General features: G+C 37.9%; 2 protein-coding genes across 3 annotated transcripts; one reads left to right on the plus strand and one right to left on the minus strand.

The window, feature by feature from the left end:
- The first annotated feature begins 218 nt into the window (after positions 1-218).
- On the plus strand, positions 219-24,160 carry LOC101746083 (ubiquinone biosynthesis monooxygenase COQ6, mitochondrial). Of its 2 annotated transcripts, XM_012689647.4 has the most exons (9): positions 220-585; positions 656-846; positions 1,395-1,649; positions 14,344-14,451; positions 15,979-16,149; positions 17,900-18,102; positions 20,765-20,880; positions 22,195-22,361; positions 23,488-24,160. In XM_012689647.4, the coding sequence occupies exons 1-9, from the start codon at positions 411-413 to the stop codon at positions 23,515-23,517; spliced, it is 1,416 nt and encodes a 471-aa protein (XP_012545101.3). In that variant the 5' UTR covers positions 220-410; the 3' UTR covers positions 23,518-24,160. The 2 variants fall into 2 exon arrangements, with proteins under 2 accessions (XP_062532123.1, XP_012545101.3); XM_062676139.1 differs by lacking the exon at positions 23,488-24,160 and having other exon boundaries at positions 219-585; positions 22,195-22,636.
- Positions 1,935-11,035, minus strand: LOC101746226 (transient receptor potential channel pyrexia). The gene is given in 14 exon segments (NM_001309555.1): positions 1,935-2,385; positions 3,539-3,736; positions 4,715-5,010; positions 5,088-5,247; positions 5,331-5,524; positions 6,131-6,269; positions 6,667-6,896; positions 7,951-8,196; positions 8,838-9,066; positions 9,611-9,745; positions 9,821-9,977; positions 10,068-10,290; positions 10,589-10,754; positions 10,937-11,035. Coding segments are annotated over 14 exon segments (2,853 nt in total). The 5' UTR covers positions 11,015-11,035; the 3' UTR covers positions 1,935-1,983.
- Positions 24,161-24,490: the final 330 nt, after the last annotated feature.

The raw sequence follows: 24,490 nt of genomic DNA on the forward strand, positions 1-24,490 counted from the left end.
GAATATTTCAGACATACAGATAGCTTATATTATAAAATCTTATAAATTAAACTTATAATATTAAGTAAATAAAAATAAACTTAATTTTTATAATTGATTTTTTAACAATTAAATTTGTTATTTTATGGGTTTGATTCCGTTCGGCCTAGGATAAAAGACTAGATGCTATAGCATGACACCTTTGTCTTTCCAGTTGGAAAAGTAAAACTACTACTGTCAAATTTTCAAACTGTGCCCATGAAATGTCACAACATTAAATTTACCAAAACGAAACCAGCTGATTTGATTTGAACCTCAATAATTTATCAAAAGCTACACACATAAAGTGAAAAAGTTCTACTTATTTTCCCACACTACTATTCTCTGCATCTATTAAGTTAAACCATTACTTACATAATCCATAAACTAAAATGTTGTTAACCAGGAATATTTACCAAGTATTTCGAACACATAGAATTATATCAAAGAATTTTAATTATAACCTACGACCCTTGAGTAGTATCGAAGACGCCAAATATAAAGGAAATTATGATATCATAATCGCTGGAGGTGGAATGGTTGGCTGCACCTTGGCTTGTGCCTTAGGTAAGGTACTCATGCTTACGGTAAATAGAACATACACCAGTATCTTCTTAACAAAAATATTTGATTACAGCTAAAAACTCACTATTTTCCACTTTCAAAATATTACTATTGGAAAGCAGCCCTTACAAGCAATTTGAACTGAGAAAAGAATACAGCAATAGAGTTGTGGCACTTAGTCAAAATACCAAATCATTAATGTCATCTTTGAATGTTTGGAAACATATTGAAGATATGAGACTGCAACCTGTAAAACATATGCAAGTATGAGATGTATTTTCAATTTATTTTAATGAAAGTTTCATGACAATTCAAATTAGGTGGTAGGTTTGATGATAATAACTAAAGGATTTGGTTAATTATTAATCACCGGCGAGGCTGTGAGCATGCCAATTAACCAATAAAAAGACAACTGATGCTGGCTCTCAAAGAGTGTAGATATTAGTAATTGTCATAGTGCATATACTAAGCCCACAAAGATACTTTTCACCATCCTGTCTTTTCTGCAGCAAAGCTTTTAAACATTGCAGTTTTAAGTTCAGAACTGTGATTAAACCATAAAATCGATACTTAGACCACACGTCACAAGGTTTAAGGAGTTTGTTTACTATGCAAAAAAATATACATGAAAAAGCAGTAATCTCATAAAGCTATATATAATATTGTTTTATACGTTCTGTCTTTATATTATTATGTTCTTCTTGGAAACAGAATGTATCCATTAACATTGATGATTAATCTTATGAGATAAACAATGACATCTCACTATGGATTAATTCAATTATCTCCTAAAGAATCTTTTTAATTTTTAGGTTTGGGATGCTTGTTCAGATGCTTTAATATCATTCAACAGTGCCGACAACTACAATGATGATGTTGCCTACATTGTCGAAAATGATGTATTGCTGCACGCTGTCAATACAGAACTAAATAATACAGACAATAAAAACTTTAATATTGTCTATGAAGCAAAGATTGCAGATTATACACTGCCAAATTCTGAAGAAATAAATCCAAAGAGTTTAGTTAAAATGAACAATGGTGACACATATTCATGCCAACTGCTGGTATGTATCATTTTTATTTTCACATAATGCCTTATTCATATTCATCATCATGTGGCTCATTTTTGTCTTAAAAATGAAATTTAGATCTGAGGATTAATAAAAATTTATATTTGATAGATTGAAATTAGTATGTTGGATTAGACTTAATTACTCAACTTCAGAAATAATACTAGAGTGTCCTAACATTATACCACAAATAGATGTTTTCATCTTAGATCTGTAAAAGAGATCCTATGTGATTGCTCCACTGAAATCAGCAGGTATAATACAAAACAAACATGTATATAATATCATAAGTTTATTAAATTTCAACAGCATCATTGAATGAAACATTTTACGGCAGTTGTCCGTTTACTTTGCTTTCGATTTGATTTAATCTTGCTTCTGTACCTTCAAGTAATTTATTAACTTTCTTTGTTAGTTCAAGAAGTTGGGTTTTTATATCAACCATACATATTTCCTGTATAGCGTTGATCGTCAATGAAGGGGGTCTGTTCCTGCTGTCAGTATTTGATCCTGAAGTAGGTCGCTTCCTTCTTTCCACCTGTTGACTATCAAACGAGAATCTGTCATATAAATTGCTTTTTCGTTTAACGATTTCTGGTTTTGATATTGTTTCCTCTTCCGGGCATCTCCTTATTCTAAATTCGTAATTGTTATTTTTTCGTACACTTCTTTTCGTATTCTTTCGACTTGCCACCATCTTGTAGATAGCTGATATGAATTCCTTCGGTATCTAAAAATTTAGACACAGAATAAAATTTCAAAATCTGATGGAAGTTATCGAATGAGGAGTCGCTCGGGATACGAGTATTGAATGATGTGAATGTACCGGAACTTAAATTCTAGGGACGGATACAATTTATTTCCAATTCGCCGCATTTACTAATTCCCATACTAACTGATAGATTGTTGATACATTTTTCTAGATGGGTTTTTTTTTATTCCTCTTGCAGGCAAACGAGCATACGGCTGACCTGATGATGAGTGGTTACTGTCGCCCATGGACGTCAGCAATGTCAGGGGCAGAGCCAACCTGCTGCCTAGCATTAAGTACTTTTCACAAGCCTCGTTTGAAGAAAGACATGTCATAGCGCTCGGGAAACACCTTAAGAGGAGCTCACTCCAAAGCCGAAAAAAAAATACGAATATTTCGAAAACTCGCTCACCCATCTAGAGTACTTAGTCTTCTCACATACGTTCTAAAAATTTATTTGATTGGTATATTCGTTCTTCACACGATAATTTTAATTCTAACATTATAAAACGTATTCAAATTATGTAAACATAAATTACATTGGCAACACCTGATGATTTCGTTGCGTGTATCAGACACTATTAAAAACTAACGAATTTTAGGATAAATATTCATTATCGTCAGTTGTTATATTATGTCTGACGTCAAACGAGATTTGAAGAAGGGCCTAAGAGGGCCTTTTATATCTTAATACCGATGCACATAAAGAACGTCGCATACGTTAAACGTGTTAGATACACCGCCCATCGGACCCTGGGACTTTTTACTGGACTTTTTCTTTCGGACTTTTTACTGGTGGTAGGACCTCTTGTGAGTCTGCACGGGTAGGTGCCACCACCCCGCCTATTTCTGCCGTGAAGGAGTAATTCGTTTCGGTTTGAAGGGTGGGGCAGCCGTTGTAACTATACTGAGACCTTAGAACTTACTAAAGATGGGTGGCGCATTTACGTTCTAGATGGCTATGGGCTCCAGTAACCACCTAACACTAGGTGGGCTGTGAGCGCGTCCACCCATACAAGCAATAAAAGAAACCCTAAGATCATTTGGCAGTCAATAATGATTAAATATCTTTAATTTAATCCAAATAAAATTTTTGTCACAAAATTAAAGGCACGGTTATGCGAAAACCTACTCTATTCTCTCTTGGATCGTTCGGTCTAATATTAATTGTGCGCATGTGCGTCGCCGTCAGTAATGCTCCCCAACGTAAAACAGTCAGCAACTGCTGAGGCGCACATGATAACAGTGAGCTGAACAGCATTCCCTCGAGATGAGCTATCAATTGTGTTTGACGCACCAACCGATCCAATCCAGCACCCTCTTGTAACGCCTGCAAAGTAAAACTATATTATAAACATTTATATTATAATGTTAATTTTTTTTCGGTTCCCGCGAGTGGTAAACGTTATTTAAAATACTTTGAGGGTTTAATGTCCCGAGTTTTATTCTTCTTCTTTTTCTACACCTTATCCCACTAGGTGGGGTCGGCACAGCAATTTTTTCTCTTCCATTTTCTTCTATCAGCCGTCATCTCACCACTGACTCCTCTCTCTTTCATACGTCATTCACACACACCATCCATGTCTTCTTCGGTCGACCTCTTCCCCCTCTACCTTGCACTACAATTTCCATACATCTCCTAGTCACATGCATCTTCTTTCTACGCATCGCATGTCCACACCAGGCTAACCGTTTATTGTCATTATAGTTTTTTTTTATTGCCCTTGTAGGCAGACGACCATTCGGCCCACCTGATGGTGAGTGGTTACCGTCGCCCATGGACTTCAGCAATGCCAGGGGCAGAGCCAAGCCGCTGCCTACCGCTATCCGATGCTTCGAATAATTTATACAATCTTCGTGGTCATGGCCATCTTCCATCAGAGTACGCAGTATATCGTCCAGTACGTCTTGGAAATAGCAACCTACGGGTATTTTGCCTACTGAGTTTCTCGCCGGATCTTCTCAGTGGGTCGTGATCCCGATCCTGTGGTAGATTCTGCGAAGCACTGCTCTTGCTAGGGCTAGTGTTAGCAAATTCTCTCAGGTTGAGCCCGTGAGTTCACCTACCCGTCCGGACGTAGCTGGAATAGTCTCATAGGCTACTGGTGAATATGTATGGGAGAAAAAAGTTATTTCGTTCTATAATGTGAATATACAATTATAGTTCGTATCTATTACCTTATCTTAAGCTCAAAATAAGAACAACTTAGATACAGTGAAAAAACTACCAGAGATCATTATTATTTTCTTGATGTTATAAATTTAATAATGTCAGAAAACAATTACTTATTAAGCCTTAATAACATACCTGGATATCACTAACAGCCAAACCAACTAGTAGGTTTGTCAATATAACGGTAACAAGTAGTACAAATATCAGGAACATAATGTGTGCCGTCAGAGGATAGTAAATCTCGGAATTTGTGCAGTTGTTGTAGAATATATCCTCGTATTCAAGCTCTCCTGACATCATCATGACCGTTTTGACTAAACCAGCCGGTAAATGGAATGCGGGGTAGTTGCTGAACAGCACGCTAAAAGCTAGACCAAAAGCAATGAGGAGACAACTGTACGCCAGGAGGAATGTGGCAAAATTAACCGTAACTGAAATAAATAAAAACACATAAGACTCCTTTCGGTGTAGACATACGTTCGAAATTGCCTATTCACTAGATTCGTACCTGTAGTAAACATCTGGACGTAAAGACCGAAAGTAGGGAACCTTCCGATGATCATCATCAGTTCCAGCCAACAGAAAAATATGGTAATTGCAGCCACGTCGTGCTGCCAGTTCGTTGTGTTTGTTCTTAAAACCCCATTGTCTACGTCCCAGTACGGTATCTATTTAAGAAAAAGCAATATTAAAAACGCATATTTTCATAACACCAAATTAACTGTTATTGTAATATGTATATCCGTCTTACCGTACACAAAAACACTCCTATGATAATTAGCCATTGCAACCAGTTTTCCCACTGTCGGATATAAGCTGACCAATCTTGACATGCTTGAAATATTTCTTTGGCCAAAAAACATAGGTTCAAGATAAGTATCAAATATTGAACTGGGCGGAGATAAGAAGGCACGTTACACGTAGCGTTTTCACATAGGAATATTTCTGGAAAAATGAAGAAAACTGAAGAAAATGAAGATTAACAGCATAAATCAAATCAATAAAAATTTATTCAACATAAAGGAAAATACACACTTGTTGAACGTCAAAAGGAACTACCGCCAATTCACAAAAACTAGCCTCCGTCCTGAGAAGAACTGGCAAGAAACTCAGCGGGCATGTCTTTTAGCGGCCTCACATAGAATATGTAAGGCGAATATTTGGCAGAACCAAGATCAAAACTTTATTTCCCTATAAAATCACACGCCGCTTCCCTGAATGCCATAACTAAAGGTTACATAATCAATTGGCAAGAGCTAAGACTTTTAACTTTGAACACATGCGAGATGAAAACCTAGATTTTTATACCAAATATCTTTCACATGAGCTGCGACTGGGAATCAAACTAAGACGCCGTGGTATATTCAAGATCAAAGACCAGCAAAACAACAAGGCGATCAGATAGGCTATGATAATTCTAGAAAATAAACAATTAAAACTTAAATTCGCGACAGTGAGGCGACTCATATTCTTATTATTGTTAATAAAAGATTTAGACACGTAAACTCAAAAAATTTGAATCCAAAACTAATTAATATAATTTATACTTACGCAGAATATAAAGACTGTATAAAGTTATGAATATAGCGTGATAAATAAAGCTTAATACAAAAAACTTTCTGATTCTGCGCCATTTCAAAAACAGAAACGTTTCAGCCACCGGATGTTTTAATACGTCTTTATGTCCAACCTGAAATAAAAATTTAACAATTTAATTTCAGCAGCATAATAAATTATATTTGATATCAAAGAATAAGTATTTGATGCCGTCATCTCGTTTTTACCATCACAGCGCCCGCCACCGGAGTAGAGCTCATCCATACTACCTGGAGCCACTGCGGTAATTCACAGTGCGATTCCAGAGGTCTTTCTTGCCACGTACCATCCGGCTATGGAATGAGCTCCCTCCACGGTGTATCCCGAGCGCTATGACATGTCCTTCTTCAAACGAGGCTTGTGAGAGTATTAAGCGGTAGGCAGCGGCTTGGTTCTGCCCCTGGCATTGCTTAAGTCCATGGGCGACAGTAACCACTCACCATCAGGTGGGCCGTGTGCTCGTCTGCCTACATGGGCAATAAAAAAAATACCTCAACAAATGCAAGCAATAGTTCGGCTTCTCCTCTCGTTAGACACGGCACGAGGGGTCTGAAGTCAATGGTGAGCTCGCAGTCCACGTCTCCGAGCTCATGCTCGCTCACGTGTACAGCGTCGTCGAACTTGCACAAATAACGAGGAATAACATCGGGCACTCTTCGTACGATGAAAGAAAGTGCTGAAACGCCTCCGTTTGTTCGAAGTGTTAAGTCGCCCCCGTAATCTGAAATAAACGGCATCCAACAGAATCACTCATACTAAACAAACGCAAATAGACTAGCACAGATCACTGCAAGACCGCTTCCCGTGTAAGAGGCATGAAGACTTGGTATATAATGGAATTGTATAAAAAAAAAACCAACATATTATTATAAATACGATTTCGTTAGGTTGTATGGCCATAAATGAATTGATAATACAATAGGCAGCTTAGAAAAAAATAATCTTTTTCAAAACGTCCTACAGTAAATAAATAAATAAATAAATATTTACTAACAATCACGCCACGTTAACTGGCCCCGTGGTAAGTTCGTAAAGAACTTGTGTTACAGGTACCAGATAACGGATATAAATGTAAGATTTTTATTATACACATACATATATTTAATATACATCCATAACCCTGGAAAAGACATTTATATTTACCATACTAATATCTTCCCTTGGCGGGATTCGAACCCGCGACCCCCTTGTGTAGTGACCATGTCACTTACCACTACACCAGACGGCCGTTACAGTGCATTTAGAATCATCCAAATTTTATTTGCAAGGCATCAGAGGCAACTGTAGTCATGCGACTATGCTACTGTGCGATTCTCGGGCTAATAGCAATGCGAATCGTTCATCATTCTTTTGGAATCGGAATTCTTTGGAAATACCCATTTGCTTACCATGACGAAGGACCCTTATACCAAATACGCTTATGGCGGGATTGATGATACAAACTCCAAATCGCGATTAGCAAGAAATCGAAACCGCTGTCATTTATTAGTGTCGGAAGCGAAGAAGCCATTTTGGGTAAAATAAATCAGTTGATATTGGTATAACATACAAGTAGGAGTAGTTAACTCGAACGTAATTGTTACAACCCTTCTATTTATAGTGTAATCACATATTCCAATTGATTTGAAGGTGGTCGTTATACCACGTGATGTTACTAGACTGGATATTCTTGACTTCAAGCAACCGCTCAACATCAAGAAACCCGCCAAGCTCTCTGCCCAGATACGTTAATATAGAAAAGCGTTATATTTCAGTAAATATGAAATTATTCTTACCTAACAGCAATAGAACGCAAGCCGAGAATTCATTCAGTGCAGCAATGTGCAATGGTGTGTAGCCGAAATTGTCAGAAGCGTTAGGATCGGCCCCTGCAGAGAGAAGTAAACGGGCAATGTCGCAAGCCCGAGCCCCTCTAACGATCGCGCCGTGTAAAGGAGTTCTGCCGTCTGCGTCCTTGGCACGGACATCGGCACATCTGTCTACAAGCATCTCTACCACTTCCAGTGACTGCGCTAAAGTAGCTGCGTACATAAAAGTAAAATTTCTCGGATAACAAAGCTGCTTCGAAATATTAACACGTTGACTGCTATGTAGGTCATTGGTGCCCTACGCGACGCACTGAAGTAATTATGTCGATTTCTCTCTACGTTCTTCTTGTTAAGGGGCCGCAATATCTAGCAGACTCTGACGAAGACGAACCCAAAGTTACTGAGAATAAATCTATTTCTAAGAGACGTAAAAGACTATAAAACATACATTAACAAACAAAAGAAGGCAAAGTTAGGCAATCGAGGCGCTTAGTATAAAAAATCGATGTAATTACTTCAGTGCGCCGCGTAGGGCACTCGTGACCTACATGACAGTGTAAGTGTAAATTTTTTTTTTAATGCAATATAAATTGCATATATGGGTGTACGAGCTCACAGCCCATCTGGTGTTAAGTGGTTACTGGAATCCATAGACATCTACAACGTAAATGCGCCAGCCACCTTGAGATATCAGTTCTAAGGTCTCAGTATAGTTACAACGGTTGCCCCACCCTTCAAACCGAAACGCATTACTGCTTCACGGCAGAAATGGGCAGGGCGATGGTACCTACCCGTGCGGACTCACAAGACGTCCTGCCACCAGTAAAAATAATTGAAATAGTTTTATGATTTACCGAGATGAAGTGGTGTTTGTCCCCTGAAATTGGGCCAGTCTATGTGTGCGCCGTGATCGAGTAACAAGCGCGCGCATTCTGCGTGACCGTCCTCGGCGGCTAGATGTAGTGCCGTGGCCTTCCCCGGGCCCATAGCCGCTCGGACATCAGCACCGGCATTCAACAACAGTTTAGTGCACGAAGCCGACCCCAACGATGCCGCTACGTGCAAAGGTGTTTCCGTAAATACCTACAAAAAAAATTAACAATCGTCCAGTTAGCTGTACTAGAGGTCCCGCAGTAGTCGAAATTCGACTATAATTAATTGGAAGTACAGAATTGTACACTATTATGATTGTATTTTATACTACTATAATCACAAATTTCGCCAAGGCTACTCTATAATAAAATATTAATAAAGACAAACAATATTTAATCTATTCCCAATTTGACCACAGACGTCAAGAACAAAAGTTTGGAAATAAATAGTATACATGCGTGTGTGCGTCAACTACAAGGTATGTAGTGTGTGTAATATTTTCTTTATTGATTTATTGTATCTTTTATGCATTATTTTAAAAAAATATTAGCATTCTGCACTTCTTCTCTATATTCTCTATAAGTGTGGAAAATTTCATACTCCTCCGTCCGCGCAATTTTCGTAAAAAGGGATACAAAGTTTTTGCTTCACGTATTAATATATAGATACTTTCCATTAATGCGCAAAATGGTGATTTGTTTACACTTATGACTTAGTATCTGGTTTGTGTTTGAAATGAATTTAGACAGCCCACCTGTGGCGTGTCGGGGCACGCACCAGCTTCTAATAATTCCTTCACAACTTCCGGTGCATCGCTGAGGACGGCGTAATGTAACGGAGACCTGTCACTTAAACCGGCATTTACGTCAGCACCATGAGCGATCAACACCTGGAAAAAATAAACATAAATATTGACATATATATTAACGGGGTCAACTTTCATCTTCGGTATCGTCCTGTTTACCTTTACGCAAGCTAAACTTTTGGCGCTGGCTGCGCAATGGAGAGGCGTCGCTTTTGTTTCTGTAGACGAGTCCCATGTATTCGGGTGCGCTCCGTGGTCGAGTAGAAGCTTCACGCATTCTTCGCTTCCAACTAAACAACTTAAATGTAAACATGTCCTGAAAATTGTTTTGAAAATCAATACTAAAGTATTTCAATAAAGTGTAGTATATAAAACGCAACTTGCAGTAATGTCGTATACTACAGACCTTCCGGCATCGTCTAGTTCATCGGGATCAACGCCCATTTTTAGCAATTTAAAAAGCAGAATACTCTTTCCGAGCCAACAGGCCCAAAGGATGGCTGTTCGTAGGCCAAATCCGCCTTCAGCCTCGGAGGCAAACTGTATTGTTTCATCGTAATTCCCATTACCTATAAGTACTGATATTTCTTCTGAATACGGCAGTAGCCGTAACGTGTACTGTATCTCGTCTGAGGATAAAAAATCAGAAATGAATCCCATTAATTCGTAATTTTATAACAAAAGTACACTTACTGCTATTTACTGAGTAAAAATTAACGTACTTAATTCATTCAAATTCTTGATTAATTTATCGACGTGGCTCACAAAACATGTCTGCAAACCACTATTTTAGTTCAGTACATATTTACTCCTTGACGTAAGCCTCAAATTCACGAAAATGAAGGTCTGTTGTGACTATTTTCGTTTTTAAATCACCATGCCAAATATTTAGTACAATACATTGTATTAATTCAAAAATGTACCTACCCAGTTCCCATATATCTTTAGAAGGTTTGACCCTCAGACGCTCAGCGAGATCAGCGCCGTGTGCTGACTCGTCGCTAGATATGTATCCTCCTTCGACATCATCCTCTACATCCTCCGGCAATTGACTCATGCCGCCACACCATCGCGCGCTACCTTCCTGGCACACCTGTCCGCAATCAATTATCCCATTGTTATTAGATAACTCACTTCCTACCACGAATACACGAAATATATTTTTAGTAAAATATAAACAAACACAAAAAAACCTGACGTTAAACATTTGTACTCGTTTATGAATAAGAAAATGTAATAAAATGATACGGCGGTAACATTTTATTATTTCCACACCTTTTTATTCTTGTCATTTTTGTTGGAGCAATGAGACGGCGATACATTACGGGAACGTTGTGCGTGAGTGCGTATCATGGCGCCATCCCGCGCTTTACTGAAATCTGAAAGCTCTCGGTACAATCCACTCGGATCCGTGACATCCCCCGCCGATAGACTTAATCATAATTTGGGATCACGAACAGTTTGATGGGGCCGTAAAAGTTTTATAGCCGGTTACGATAATCACTTACAAGTCGTTTAAAATTCATTAAACAAACTCATAATATTGATAATCGCATGAACTGACCAATTATAAATTTATTAATTCGTTGTTGACGTGAAAAAAATCTATTTAAAGCACTTGATAGTGTCGCGTTTCCGTCAGACCGTTCTCCTACGCGAATAGTTACAGAAGTCTGGTTTTATTAAACCATTGACACGTTTAGAAACTCACCAAAATGTACGTTAGCTAACGTGGCCCGTAATAAATTATGGAACCATAAATTATTATGTTTCTTTTAACTAGGCCAAAACAGTATACGTGTCAACAAATACTCTAATAGAAAAATGGATTAGCACTTTTATCCTGCCAAAAATAAATTTAAAATGACAGAGTCCTTGAAAAACATACACAAAATGTACTATACTAAATTAATGCTGCAGTAAAGTGGTCAAAACGATCTGTTCTGTGAAACAACAATGCAAACAAACGAATCAAAATTCCAATAATAGAATTTAATAACAACGTCTTGCGGCATGCTGGGATTGTTTAGAAAATCAACTATGTGTACTACAATAGTTCAAGATTTCAGATTTTGATCAAATGAAATCGATCGCGAGTTTGAAACGAAATATCTATCCTTCCGTGGATTAATTCTTGCTCTAAACGGTATTTGCAAAATTGATTACTATATTACTGGTGGTAGAACCTCTTAGGAGTCCGCACGGGTAGGCAACCTGCCTATTTCGGCCGTGAAGCAGTAATGCGTTTCGATTTGAAGGGTGTGGCAGCCGTTGTAACTATACTGAGACCTTAGAACTTATATCTCAAGGTGGGTGGCGCATTTACGTTGTAGATGTCCATGGGCTCCAGTAACCACTTAACACCAGGCGGGCTGTGAGCTCGTCCACCCGTCTAAGCAATAAAAAAATAAAAAAACTCCATCTGTTTTAAGTTTGAACTATGATGAATGGCTAGTTTAGATTTGGGGTTTCGTTCTATTTTAGACTTGTTTAGACACCTGTCTATTCGATGGGCCTTGTAAGCTTTTTGTTATTCGAAGATACGTAGTTGGAATAAAAGTTTTCGTCGAAATAATATGTTTGCAATAATTTGGTACACGCAAACTAAGTGACCCGAATTCTTCGGTGCTCTCAATAATTGCGGTCGAGTGTGACCGGATATTATCAAAATATCGAATACCACGTATTTCTTCGAAGCTTATAATGTAAGCTGCGCAGTGATGCAACCAATTTACAAATTAATTTATCATCTCTAAGGATTTGATAGTTGTTCGTTATTGAGAATTTCGATGGGCTTTGAAGTTTTAAATAATTATAAGAACTATGTATTATATGTTTATAAGTATAATCCTTATTATTAATCACCAGATTAAACAAAAAATGTATATTTACCGAATTAGCAATATAAAGAAAAAAAATGTTGTTCACAATATCATCGACATATATTATTTGAACGGTATGATTCTAGTTTAAATATGAATTGAATTTATTAATTTTGAAAGAACAAACGCCTATTACGGTATTAAGTAGACCGTAACTGTCTAAATAAATTTTATCGGAACTTATGTTTTATTTAACAGTCTCATATTTCAATCAGATTTGAGTCGTCTATTATCAAAGGTGGCAATCTGTGCATTTGGACAAAAAATTTTTATTGATATGTCAATACAGATTGATTTGAATATAATCGTCTCCTTCAAAGAATACGGTTCAAAACCTGCATTAAATAAAGGTTAATAGTTAACCTGTTATTTATCTAAGATGTCGTTCAGAAGAGTTTTGTGACTGCCAATGGAATACAAAGACAATAATTCGTTTTTCTGATTTACCAATCGTTGTCCAAAAGTCAGATTGCCGACTTTGATAATAGTCGACTCATTTATGAACTCACCACGCGCTTGTACCCACGTTTTTTTCTAGGCCACTATACACGTTTAGTACATTAATTAGGGCTCAGTAGTCTAGCTCTGCACCACTACACGGATCATACTGAAACGTTGAACGCAAGTAATACGCGCGGGCCCAATAATTATTCGACAACGATAATAACATCTGGTCGGTGTGAATAGTTCAATGGAAAAGCTAAACATGCCGCGTCTCACAAAGACTGGTGAAAATCACGTAGTTGGCGTACTGCACCGATTAATGGTTTATTGATAAAAATAGCAGTGAACTAGAGTATAACGGACGCGTTCTTTCATTAATATTAATTAATTAATGAAAATATGAATTACTAGCGGCCCGCTCGGGCTCCGCTCGGATCTTTAACAAAAATAACACCGACGTTGTTTTATTTAAAAAAATAAAAGAACACTTATTGCGGCATAACTATAATAGTTAGACATATGCTGTCGCGACACTTTTTGTAAACAATAATGTGTTCTACAAAATCGTAGTACATTATTTTATTCTATCCTCAATAGTTTTCGCAGGGCACGCAGTGTCTTTACATTCTTTAATATTTTAGGTAATTTTTGCACACTACATTATTGAAGTTTAGTAAGGATCCATAATTTTTTTCAAAAAAGATGTCACTCGGGAATACTGTAGCTTCCAAACAGTGAAAGAATTTTTCAAATCGGTTCAGTAGTTTCGGAGCCTATTCAATACAAACAAACAAACAAATCTTTCCTCTGTATAATATTAGTATAGAAGTATAGATAAACTAAATACGACTGGACTGGCTACCGTTGCAGACTTAGAAATAGAAATAGCAGAGCGAAAATGGGGTGCTATTAAAGGTAAGGCCTCCAAATCTCAATGTGTGGTCAGCATCGCGGCAAAAACTGGCCTATGCGACCTGATGGTGGTGTCTATGCGAGCTTACCATACGCTCTACCAACATTACATAACCTATGTTCCTCCCGATCCATTAACGGTGCTTTCAGGTACCTCAAGCACCGGTCACCGTCATAAATTAAATTAACCCACAGACACAACCCACTGAGTTTCTCGCCGGCTCTTCTCAGTGGGTCGCGTTTCCGATTCGGTGGTAAATTCAGCGAAGCACTGCTCGCGCTAGGGCCAGTTCTAGCAACAGCTCCGGTTTGAGCCCCGAGAGCTCACCTACACGCTAGGGTAAAGCTGAATTAGCTTCTAGATAAAAAAAAAACAAAAAAGAAAAAAAAAAACAACCGAAATCATACGTATCATTAATATTTCTATCAAAATGCATCTTCCAGATTGGCGCCGACGGAGCTAACTCTGCGGTACGACGCGCTATGGGTGTGCAATACTTGTCTTGGAACTACGACCAAATGGGTGTGGTGGCCACCTTGTACTTAGCCGAGGTAATTGCTCTCAAACAATCCTGATAAGCTTTTTAAACATTCAGTCCAAACGGATATTATTAGAGGGCCACTGTATCATATTTTTAATGTCTAACAATAAAACGTGTGCATTTTAAAATCCATTCCTGTGAAATGTGATTATTGTTTATTATAATAATAAAACAAAGAGCATCATAACGGAAATAAAACAATTTTCTCTGAGCTCTTGTAAGTTTACAACAGATGGCGGTGTAACGAGGCTAATCGTCATGATGTAATAGTGTTCGGGTTGAGTAAAATTCTAATAGATGGCGCTGTATTGAAAATCTAAATATTTCATTTATCCTACAATTAATTGTTATAATACTTAACATTAAATGATTAATGTTTGTTCTCTATACGTTCTTGAAATTTTCTGTCATGTTCCCATCAACATGCAATAGATGTCGCGTGAATAGTTTCAAGAACTCCATCTTTTTCATATAATTAACCATAGTCACCACAAAACGTCGCCGAGTTTATTAATGTAGGCACTATAAGGATACATACTGGTGGTAGGACCTCTCGAGTCCGCGCCGGTAGGTACCACCACCTTACTTATTTCTGCGTTTCGGTTTAAAGGGTGGGGCAGCCGTTGTAACTAGACTGAGATCATGGAACTTATATCTCAAAGTGGGTGGCGCATTTACGTTGTAGATGTCTATGGGCTCCAGTAACCACTTAACACCAGATGGGCTGTGAGCTCGTCCACCCATCTAAGCAATAAAAAATAAAAAACTTATGTTCCACCGCCCTGCCTATTTCTGCCACGAAGCAGTCATACGTTCTAGTTTGAATGTTGGGACGATCACCATTAAATATAATAATTTGGGAATATGCATTAAATATGAGACTTTGGAATCCTGACTCAAGCAGGGTAACGGAATTCACGTTACGTAATATTTACTGGCTTTGATAACTAAATAACAAACAAATAGACATCGACCTCTTTCATCGATCTATGAAATAAAAACAGGAAGTGGATATTTAGTATAACGTAGCAATAACTAAGTACGCAAATAATAATCACTGAGGCTTTAGAACTGATTGGTTGTAATAATATTTCATAATAATAAATAATAGTTTAACAAAAATAACAAAATACGCTTTTATAGAAAATCCAACTAAAAAATAGAAAATAAATTTGAATTAAAAATAGTGTAAGAAAAAATGATGTTTTTGTAAAAAATAGCGTAGGGTACATGGTATCAGTAGTTTTAAATTGGATTTTCTATAAAAGCGTATTTTGTTAGTTTTATTAAACTATTATTTATTTTTCATTTTTTAGATAAATTTCAATTTTTTTTCAATTTTTTTTTAAATATTGAATTGTTTTCGGTCCTTAATAAGTATACCAAATTTCGAGTTAATCCGACGTTTTGAAGGGGGTCAAAATCAAAGTTCAAAGATTCCGTTACAAACATACATACGTCTGAAGCTAATAAAAGCGTATTAAAAATATGAAACATCGATTAGTAATAATACAGAATGGAGTACCGTCGATTTCAGGAAACGGATAACACAACTGCCTGGCAAAGATGGCTGCCCTCAGGTCCAATAGCCATCCTGCCTTTGGACTCGCAGCGTAGCTCACTCGTCTGGTCGACGTGGGAGGACAACGCGAAACGACTCTTGAAACTACCCGAGGAACAATTCGTCGATGAACTCAACGATGCCCTTGTAAGTTTATTTTGTGACTACATATTGCCTGCAGTTGCAAATGTAATACCTAAAAAATTGAACGCCATGACGGACACTATTTGTGTATCCACGGCATACTTTCCCCTTGGGCCGCACCAATACTGAGTGTTAGGAGACCGCTTCCGAAAACGAAGACAGACAATACGCAGGAAACCTTGCAGGAGGTTCGGCCTCAGGCCTGAAAAAAAAAGCAATCACTTCATGAATCCCACCAACCTTGAAACAAGAAATTGAAATATCAATTGTATTATGCATTATATAATATATGCGCGGGCCCTCTTCTTATAGCGCATGCTTGCATCCCAGCAAAACTAGGCCATACTACTATAACCGTATACTCAAGCAAGTGATCACACGTCATTACGAATCCTCCCGATCCACTAATGGTGCTTTTAGGTACCTCAAGCACCGGTCATCGTTCTCGTCGAACCCGTCGCTTGCGACGAAGGGCTCAACGAGTAAATTAACCCACAGTAGGAGTGGGTGATATAAATCGTATATAGATTCAATATCTATATATCGCAGCAATATCGTTGAATCCGATATCGCCCCGCACGAAATCTATATATCGATATCAGCCGATACACGATATTGCTCAATGTGATGCGCATCGCCATATCGTACCGATTCGTGAATCGAAATCTATATTTCGATATCAGCCGATACACGATATTGCTCGATGTGATGCGCATCGGCATATCGTACCGATTCGTTAATATCAGCAATATTCGTTTGGTTCGTATCGAATCGGCCAGAGTGAGTGAGCGCACGATAGGGATATCATGTGATGAATGAAACAGAAACAGGCATTATCCATACAATTGTAAACCTTATATTTAAGTCCATATGTCTGTAGATTATTCTTAGCGTATCAGCAGGATACAATTAAGGAAAGAAGTTTCAACTTTCGACCCTAACTTGAATGCAGTATAGCCTATTTGCATCGTTGAATTTAATTTCACGCGCTTTGACCTTGAACTAGAATTTTTGGACAAGTGTTTATAAATACTTAAAAGTTTTTTGTGTTTGATTTTTAAAGTACACATTTTTCTATTTTTAGTTGAATCCAAATAATTGAGTTTATTTCTTGTGTTTGTATTAAACTTTTGAAATCTACACTCTTTTGGTATATTTTGTAATTTTAAATTAAGACACAAAATACTAAAAACTGAAAATAATGTAGCCAGTCCTAAGCCTGGTAAAAGCATGAAGGAAAGTTTTTTTGATCTTTTTATTTTCATGTTCTTTTTATTACTTTAAGATCATATTATTAATTGATATCAGAAAACCAACCGTATAACGTTGACTTAAATCTATATCTACTACAATATTATATCAGCGTATCGTTTCAAATCTCAAATATCATGAATCGAGAAAATCTACTAGCATCCATCAATATATAGATTCAGAAAATATATAGATTCAATATCCGATATTGATCCTCGATATATAGATACGATTCGATACGCGGTAAAACCGATATTACCCACTCCTAACCCACAGACACAGCCCATTGAGTTTCTCGCCGGATCTTCTCAGTGGGTCGCGTTTCTGATCAGGTGGTAGATTCTGCGAAGCACGACTTTTGCTAGGGTTCGTGTTAGCAACGTCAACAGGTTTGAGCCCCGTGAACTCACCTACTAGTCAAGGTTACGCTGAAATAGCCTCTCAAGGCCTCTCAGCTTAGATAGAAGAAAAAAAACCAATTGATCGATTGGAACTGTTCAAGTGGAAGCAGTATCCTCGGAGCGGCGCAGTGGAGGGCTGCATGTCGTGGGTGAGCGGCTGCCTGCGTCGGGCCGGACTACCGGACGGTGCGGCGCGCCAGCTCCCGCCTTCCGTGCAAGGAGTAGCGTCCTCCTCCCGCGCCGCTTTCCCCCTCGCCTTCGGGCACAGTACACGATACGTCGCTAACGGAGTAGCTCTAGTCGGGTAAGTTTTTTTACTTTTTTTTATTGCATAGAAGGTTGGACGAGCTCACAGCCCACCAGGTGTTAAGTGGTTTGGGATTCGAACACCGGTACATCGCTCAACACGAATGCACCGGACGTCTCATCCCTTAGGCCACGATGACTTCAAGTCCAGTCATCCTAAGCGAAATTAAGTAAATATCTGAAAAGTTAATAAAAAATGATAATTACATATATATTTAGCAATAAAATATACCCTTAATATTAAAAGTTTAATATTACGACTACCAGTTGACCTCAAATAATTCTCTGACCGCGCGCTCTACGCCTTGTATCTCGAAAACAGGTTAAGGTATAAAAAAATGTTAAATATAAAAGTTGTAAAGAATTTAATTCTCCACAATATTGATAATAAATAGATACAAATAGCGTTAAACCCATAGAAAACGAGATATTTGCAAAAAATTAAAAAAATAAAATCGATTTTGTGACCTTTGACACCTGACTTTAAAACTTGTGACCATCAAATTTGGTATATGCGAATTTTGAGAATAGTTTTAGGATGCCAAAATACAAGTTCTTATGTGGTAATATACCGGGTATGTCGATTTTCCGAGGTCAACCCCCTTTAATGACTGAACTATTTCGGAGGATCAATCCACTGCGACGTAAAACTGCGATTTGATGACGTCACCAAATACGCGGGTTCTGCTTGGAATCGACACGTAGCTTAACGCGGCGTACGCTTATACGTCACGGACGTCAAGGGGTGGTTGGTATGGGAGGGAGGGGAAACTACTAAGACCTACGTGTTAAAGTGAGCGTAGGCCGACATCGAATCACGGCGTGTACTGCCGGGGCAAGACAAGACAGCACACGCAGACACAGAAATGGACTCACCCACATATCGCGCGTGTAGGGTTGCCACCTTTTTTTGCAGATAAAGTACATTGGTAGTGGTATATTGGTATAGGTAGAAAAAAAAGTACATAGTATTAAGATAAAGTACATTCTATTTATTATTATTATGTTTAAATACATATTTTATAATACAATTATTCAAATTAAACACGAAATTGTGACAATTAATAACAGTGACATTGTTGACATTTAAGGTTAAGTTGCGTTCAGAATTAATTGTTAAAAAAACGAGTGCTTAGGTGATGTGGCGTTGGCAAGCGGCGACATCGATTGAGCAATCTATGTATTTCGCTTAACAAAAAAATACCTAAATATGACTAAACTTTTCAAAATCTGAAAGAAACCAAATCATGGCGGATAAAGTATTTTCGTGTACTTTATTTTTCACATAAAGTATAGAGTACAATTACCTGAAATAATGTACAATACTTTAGTATAAAGTACAGGTGGCAACCCTACGCGCGTGGCCTCTGTGTGCACATTCCACGCAGCAACGGTAAAAACTGAGACTTTAGAACTCATGTCTCTCAACGTGGGTGGCGGTATTTACGTTGTAGATGTCTATGGACTCTGATAACCATTTAACACCAGGTGGGCTGTGAGCTCGTACACCCATCTAAGCAATAAAAATAAAAACCCTGTGAACCGCTTTTAATATAGTGCCTGTACTATTCTGTGCGAAACGTCTAAGAAAAAATCGTAGTTAAGGAAATCTAAAAAAAAATCAACTAAGTAAATCTGTAACTATACTGAGACCTTAGAACTTAAATCTCAAGGTGGGTTGCGCATTTACGTCATAGATGTCTACGGGCTTCAGTAACCACTTAACACCAGGTGGGCTGTGAGCTCGTCTACCCATCTAAGCAATAAAAAAATACTTTATTATTAAGAGTCAGATTATTTTTCTCACTCTTAGTTGAGTTGAGTTATGATTAGGAATCAGGATTTGAAGATCACAAAAACACTGTTACACAGTCACTAATGTCTACTATGGACCAATAATTTATCTGTTTCACTAACCTACTCTGTTTCTTGTATTACGTTGTCACGAATAACGCCGGTACGCAGCCAAACCTTCTGGAACGTTCCTCATTCGAAACGATTTCTGCTAACATTTCGATCTTTTCAAATCATTAATCTGCTTCCTACTAATTGGCGTTAACGTGCTATTTGTTAGCGCCGCTATAAAATAACCGTGTTAGTAACTAGCCATCAAAGTAGGAATACTTTCTGATTGGGGCACTTTCTAATTAAAAAAAACCAAAGTCTTAAAAAGTATTTACTTCCTAACAAGATGCGAAAAAAAATGGAAAAAAAATAATGTGTATATTTTGATAACGCTTACGTCCAAATATTCTAGAGCTCAGTAACCACTGAGCTCAACGTAATTATGTGATCGATAACTAACGATTTCGTTGGAATTAAATCAAATTATAATTATAGGAAAACCCTCAAAATTAGTCAATAGGTACTCACTAAAGCAAATTATAATTAACTAATTAATACTCACTACAGGGTCATTAACAAATATGATATTTGACTTTCAAATTTACTTTAAAACTGAATACAAAATTAATTCGAATCATGATTAAATAAGGTCCTAATGAGATTACACAGAGCGGCTTGACTATGACCCTGGCATTGCTAAAGTCCATGGGCGTAATCACTCACCATCAAGTGGGCCGTCGTCAGTTCGTTTGCCTACAAGGGCAATAAAAAAAAGACGTTTATGACGTATACGATGACTTTTTTTTGTTTCTCAGAGATGCGGCCCACAGAGTCCATCCGCTGGCTGGACAGGGCGTTAACCTCGGATTTGGCGACGTAAAGGAACTCACGGAACTGCTAGCCGACGCCACATACGGCGGCTTCGATATTAGTAAGATGCCGTATTTCTACCAGAACAACACCCTGTATACGACGACCAATTAGAGCCATGAATGTACTGACAAATGAGTCCGTTGTCTCTAAGGCACATTGTTTATTCGCATCGAGCACGCCACGTACGGCGGCTTCGATATTAGTAAGGTTATAACGTGTCTGTGTCTAAGGGTGTCCCTAGTATGCCGATGTTACATGAGGCCCAGTCGCGTCACTCCCCAAAAGGTGGTCTATGGGTCGAGAGACACGGGGCCGAGTCGCACCACTTCTAGCCACGTCACCACCGGTAGACAACCGGTGAACAGGAGACTGTGAGGAGGATCTCAGGGCGCCACCACTTACCGCTCTGGGAGACTCATGCCAATAAATGAAACAATTACAATATATATTACACTTGAGTTTATTAACTACACATGAATACAGATTTAATGATTATAATTGTTTACACAGAATAAATTAGTGGTAAGGTATCCTTGATTAAATGTGTGTCGGTAAGTATACCGAACACACGGGAAAGTATTTAAAAAAGTGAGATTAATATAACAATATTATAAATAAAGACGGTATCACCAGTTTGGTTCACAAAATGACGATAAACGTTTACTGGATTTCTTCCCCGCAACTGGGGTTGCTGGATCCGAGCCAGGTTGTGTATGCAGGTGTGTTTCTTGTTTTACGGTAGTCAAGTACTTTCTTGGATCGCCTAGCCAGAGCGCCTCGCTTCCGGCAGCGTCCACTCAGAAAAGTACTGCGGGATCCTGGTTGAATAGAAATACACCAAGGAACTGTTAAATTGACTTTGGTAAATACGTGATAAAACTTGCACTGCAGCTCGAGAGATGTTGATTGAAAAAGATTCGGACAAAGTGACTTGTCCTTTTATAAGAATAGTCTTACGGTTCTCGAATGTTCCACCTATAGTGCTGTGACAATCTCACCCTCGAACCACAGACAAGATAGCACGGTCACGCCATGCAGTGTCGAATAATTGCACTACGCAGTGCTTCATAATTATATATTTCCCACACTGCGCCACGTATACGCTAGAGGGCGTTAATTTAAAAAAAAAAAAAAAATTCTAGCGTTACAAGGTTCCGTATTACTCTAAAAACAACACCCTGTATTTTACACCACCACACCTTTTATTGTCCGTAGACTTCTATATTCTCCTCATATCTGAATACCATCTACACAATAAGTCTTAAGTAATACGATACATCATCAAAATACATTGCAGCTACAGTTAGCAGTAAAACAAAACCGTGCCATTACCGACGCGCAGTAAATTTCATTATTTTTTTTGTTATTACAGACGATCCGAGCTACCTGCAGAGATACGAGAGTAACCGTCAGAGGCATAACGTGCCGACTCAGCTCGCTATAGAGGCCCTCCACCGGCTCTACACGGTCGACCTGCCTCCGGTCGTGCTGCTGAGGAGTGTCGGCCTCCAACTGACAAACGCTCTACATCCTGTCAAGGTAATGATCTCCTCCGTTGTTGTATCATCGATCCTTGTTCGGTTCACGACCACCGAAATAATATATAAGCTTACCGTCGATAATCGCCGTACAAAAAAACCACATGCTGTATACTTTAACAAAAACCACATGCTGTATATTATAACAAAAACCGCATGCTGTATATTTTAACAAAAACCACATGCTGTATATTTTAACAAAAATCACATGCTGCATATTTTAAATCCGCATGCTGTATATTTTAACAAAAACCACATGCTGCATATTTTAACAAAGATCTAAATTGTGTTTAAATTGTTAATTTAAAACAATTTCACCATTAATATGTACTTTATGCCGAGTTTACATTACGAAATTAGTGTCATGCATGTTGAGCTCAGTTTCACGAAAGTAGTTTCGATATATGCGAAAGTAATTTCGTTAAAAAATTTGTGTCGCGAAATCCACAGTAACGCAGTAACCATGGCGCCGCCAGCATCAAAGCTATATTTTGCTATATTCAATGTAGCTAAAGAAATGCTTATATATATGCTTCTTTGACATATTGCATCTCCATGGCTTCCATAATTATTTTGTAGGCCGCATCTCGGGTATGCCTATTTTTATATTGTAGGTGTTTCGGGTCCCAGAGACACTCTTGTCGCTGATATTCATTAATGAATTGTATTTTTTTTCTGTACTCCATCGTTGGCTTGCCATTTTCAACGTTTGAAACGCGTCCGAACTAACAATACACACGTCCGCACAGCGCAGGCCCTTTCGCGACATTAGTTTCACGTCGCGTCTACACTATGAAATTAGTTGCATGACACTAATTTCACCAAAAAATCGCGCAGGGCTCGAAACTAATTTACATGCATGAAATTAATGCATGCATTACGAAAGTATTAAATTACACGTGAAACTGTTGGTAAAACTAATGTCACGAAATTAATTTCACGCCACTAATTTCGTAATGTAAATTCGGCTTTAGGTGTTTCTTAAGTGGTTTAAGTCATATTAACATGATTAAATAGTGTGTTTGGTTACAAAAATCGTGATATTGTCAAAAGTGCTGTTTGTTTACCCCATTGATCCACTAGGCTTGGATAAAGTATAGGTATATTGAAGTTTGTCTTTGTTTCAGAAATTATTAATGTCTCACGCTGCAACGTAGCGGGAATGATTGCTAATTGCTTGATACCATAATGTGAATGAAGAACGTGTGTACTTATATGGCAGATCTATTAAATAAAGCAAAATATTAAATAACTATATCATTCATCACCCTTATAATTTAACACAAATATCCGCTCGATCATCAAAATTCGACCGTAATCACTGACGCCTCAAGGCTTAGATTGATTTTGTGCAACATGTATTTTTGTATTATATACGTTAGCAGATACACAATTTATGATAATAATAAAAATGTTTATAAAACTAAAACTTGTCATATAAGCATAAAAAAAAACATTCGACAAATAAAAGATTAAATGGTATTGAGAGTTTGTGACCTTGCCTATTTATGTGTTACTTTAATTATTTTAAATGCATATGTTTAGCTACCATTGTTAAGTTTAAGAATTCAATAAATATTTGTTCTAGAAATTAATAGTCGGAGTACCTAACTTAAAAGTCACAAAAAAGTTGTTGTTTTACTTTAGTTTGTCATGTTACTTTAGTTTAAATATACGAGTATAATAATGAAATTGCTATAATTTTGTATCGAAAAATATGGCAAAAATCCTTTAAAAAAATTATAACGTTTTCTTTTTTTCTTTAATTTCACCGAATAAAGTTGAATTCTATTACAGCAATCAGTTTTTTATTATAATTTAAAAAATATCAGCCCTGTCATACTCCAGAGAGGCAGAGATAGTTCACTATTCTGTGACGTTACAATATATTAAAACAGCGCGTTTGAATTCAAAGATCAAAGTGTTTGACGTGTCAAACTCAGTGTCGTTTTTCCACAGGAGAAAATCACCGGAACCCCATCCGCGCAGCGCGGCACCGGTTGGGGTAGGTATCGCCTGTCCCTGGACATCGCCAATGCGTTCAACACCCTGCCCTGGTCGGTAATCGCGGGGGCGCTGCAGTATCATGGCGTCCCTGCGTATCTCCGTCGGCTGATCGGGTCCTACCTC

The sequence above is a fragment of the Bombyx mori genome, chromosome 25 (genome assembly GCF_030269925.1).
Source record: "Bombyx mori chromosome 25, ASM3026992v2".
Lineage (NCBI taxonomy): Eukaryota > Metazoa > Arthropoda > Insecta > Lepidoptera > Bombycidae > Bombyx > Bombyx mori.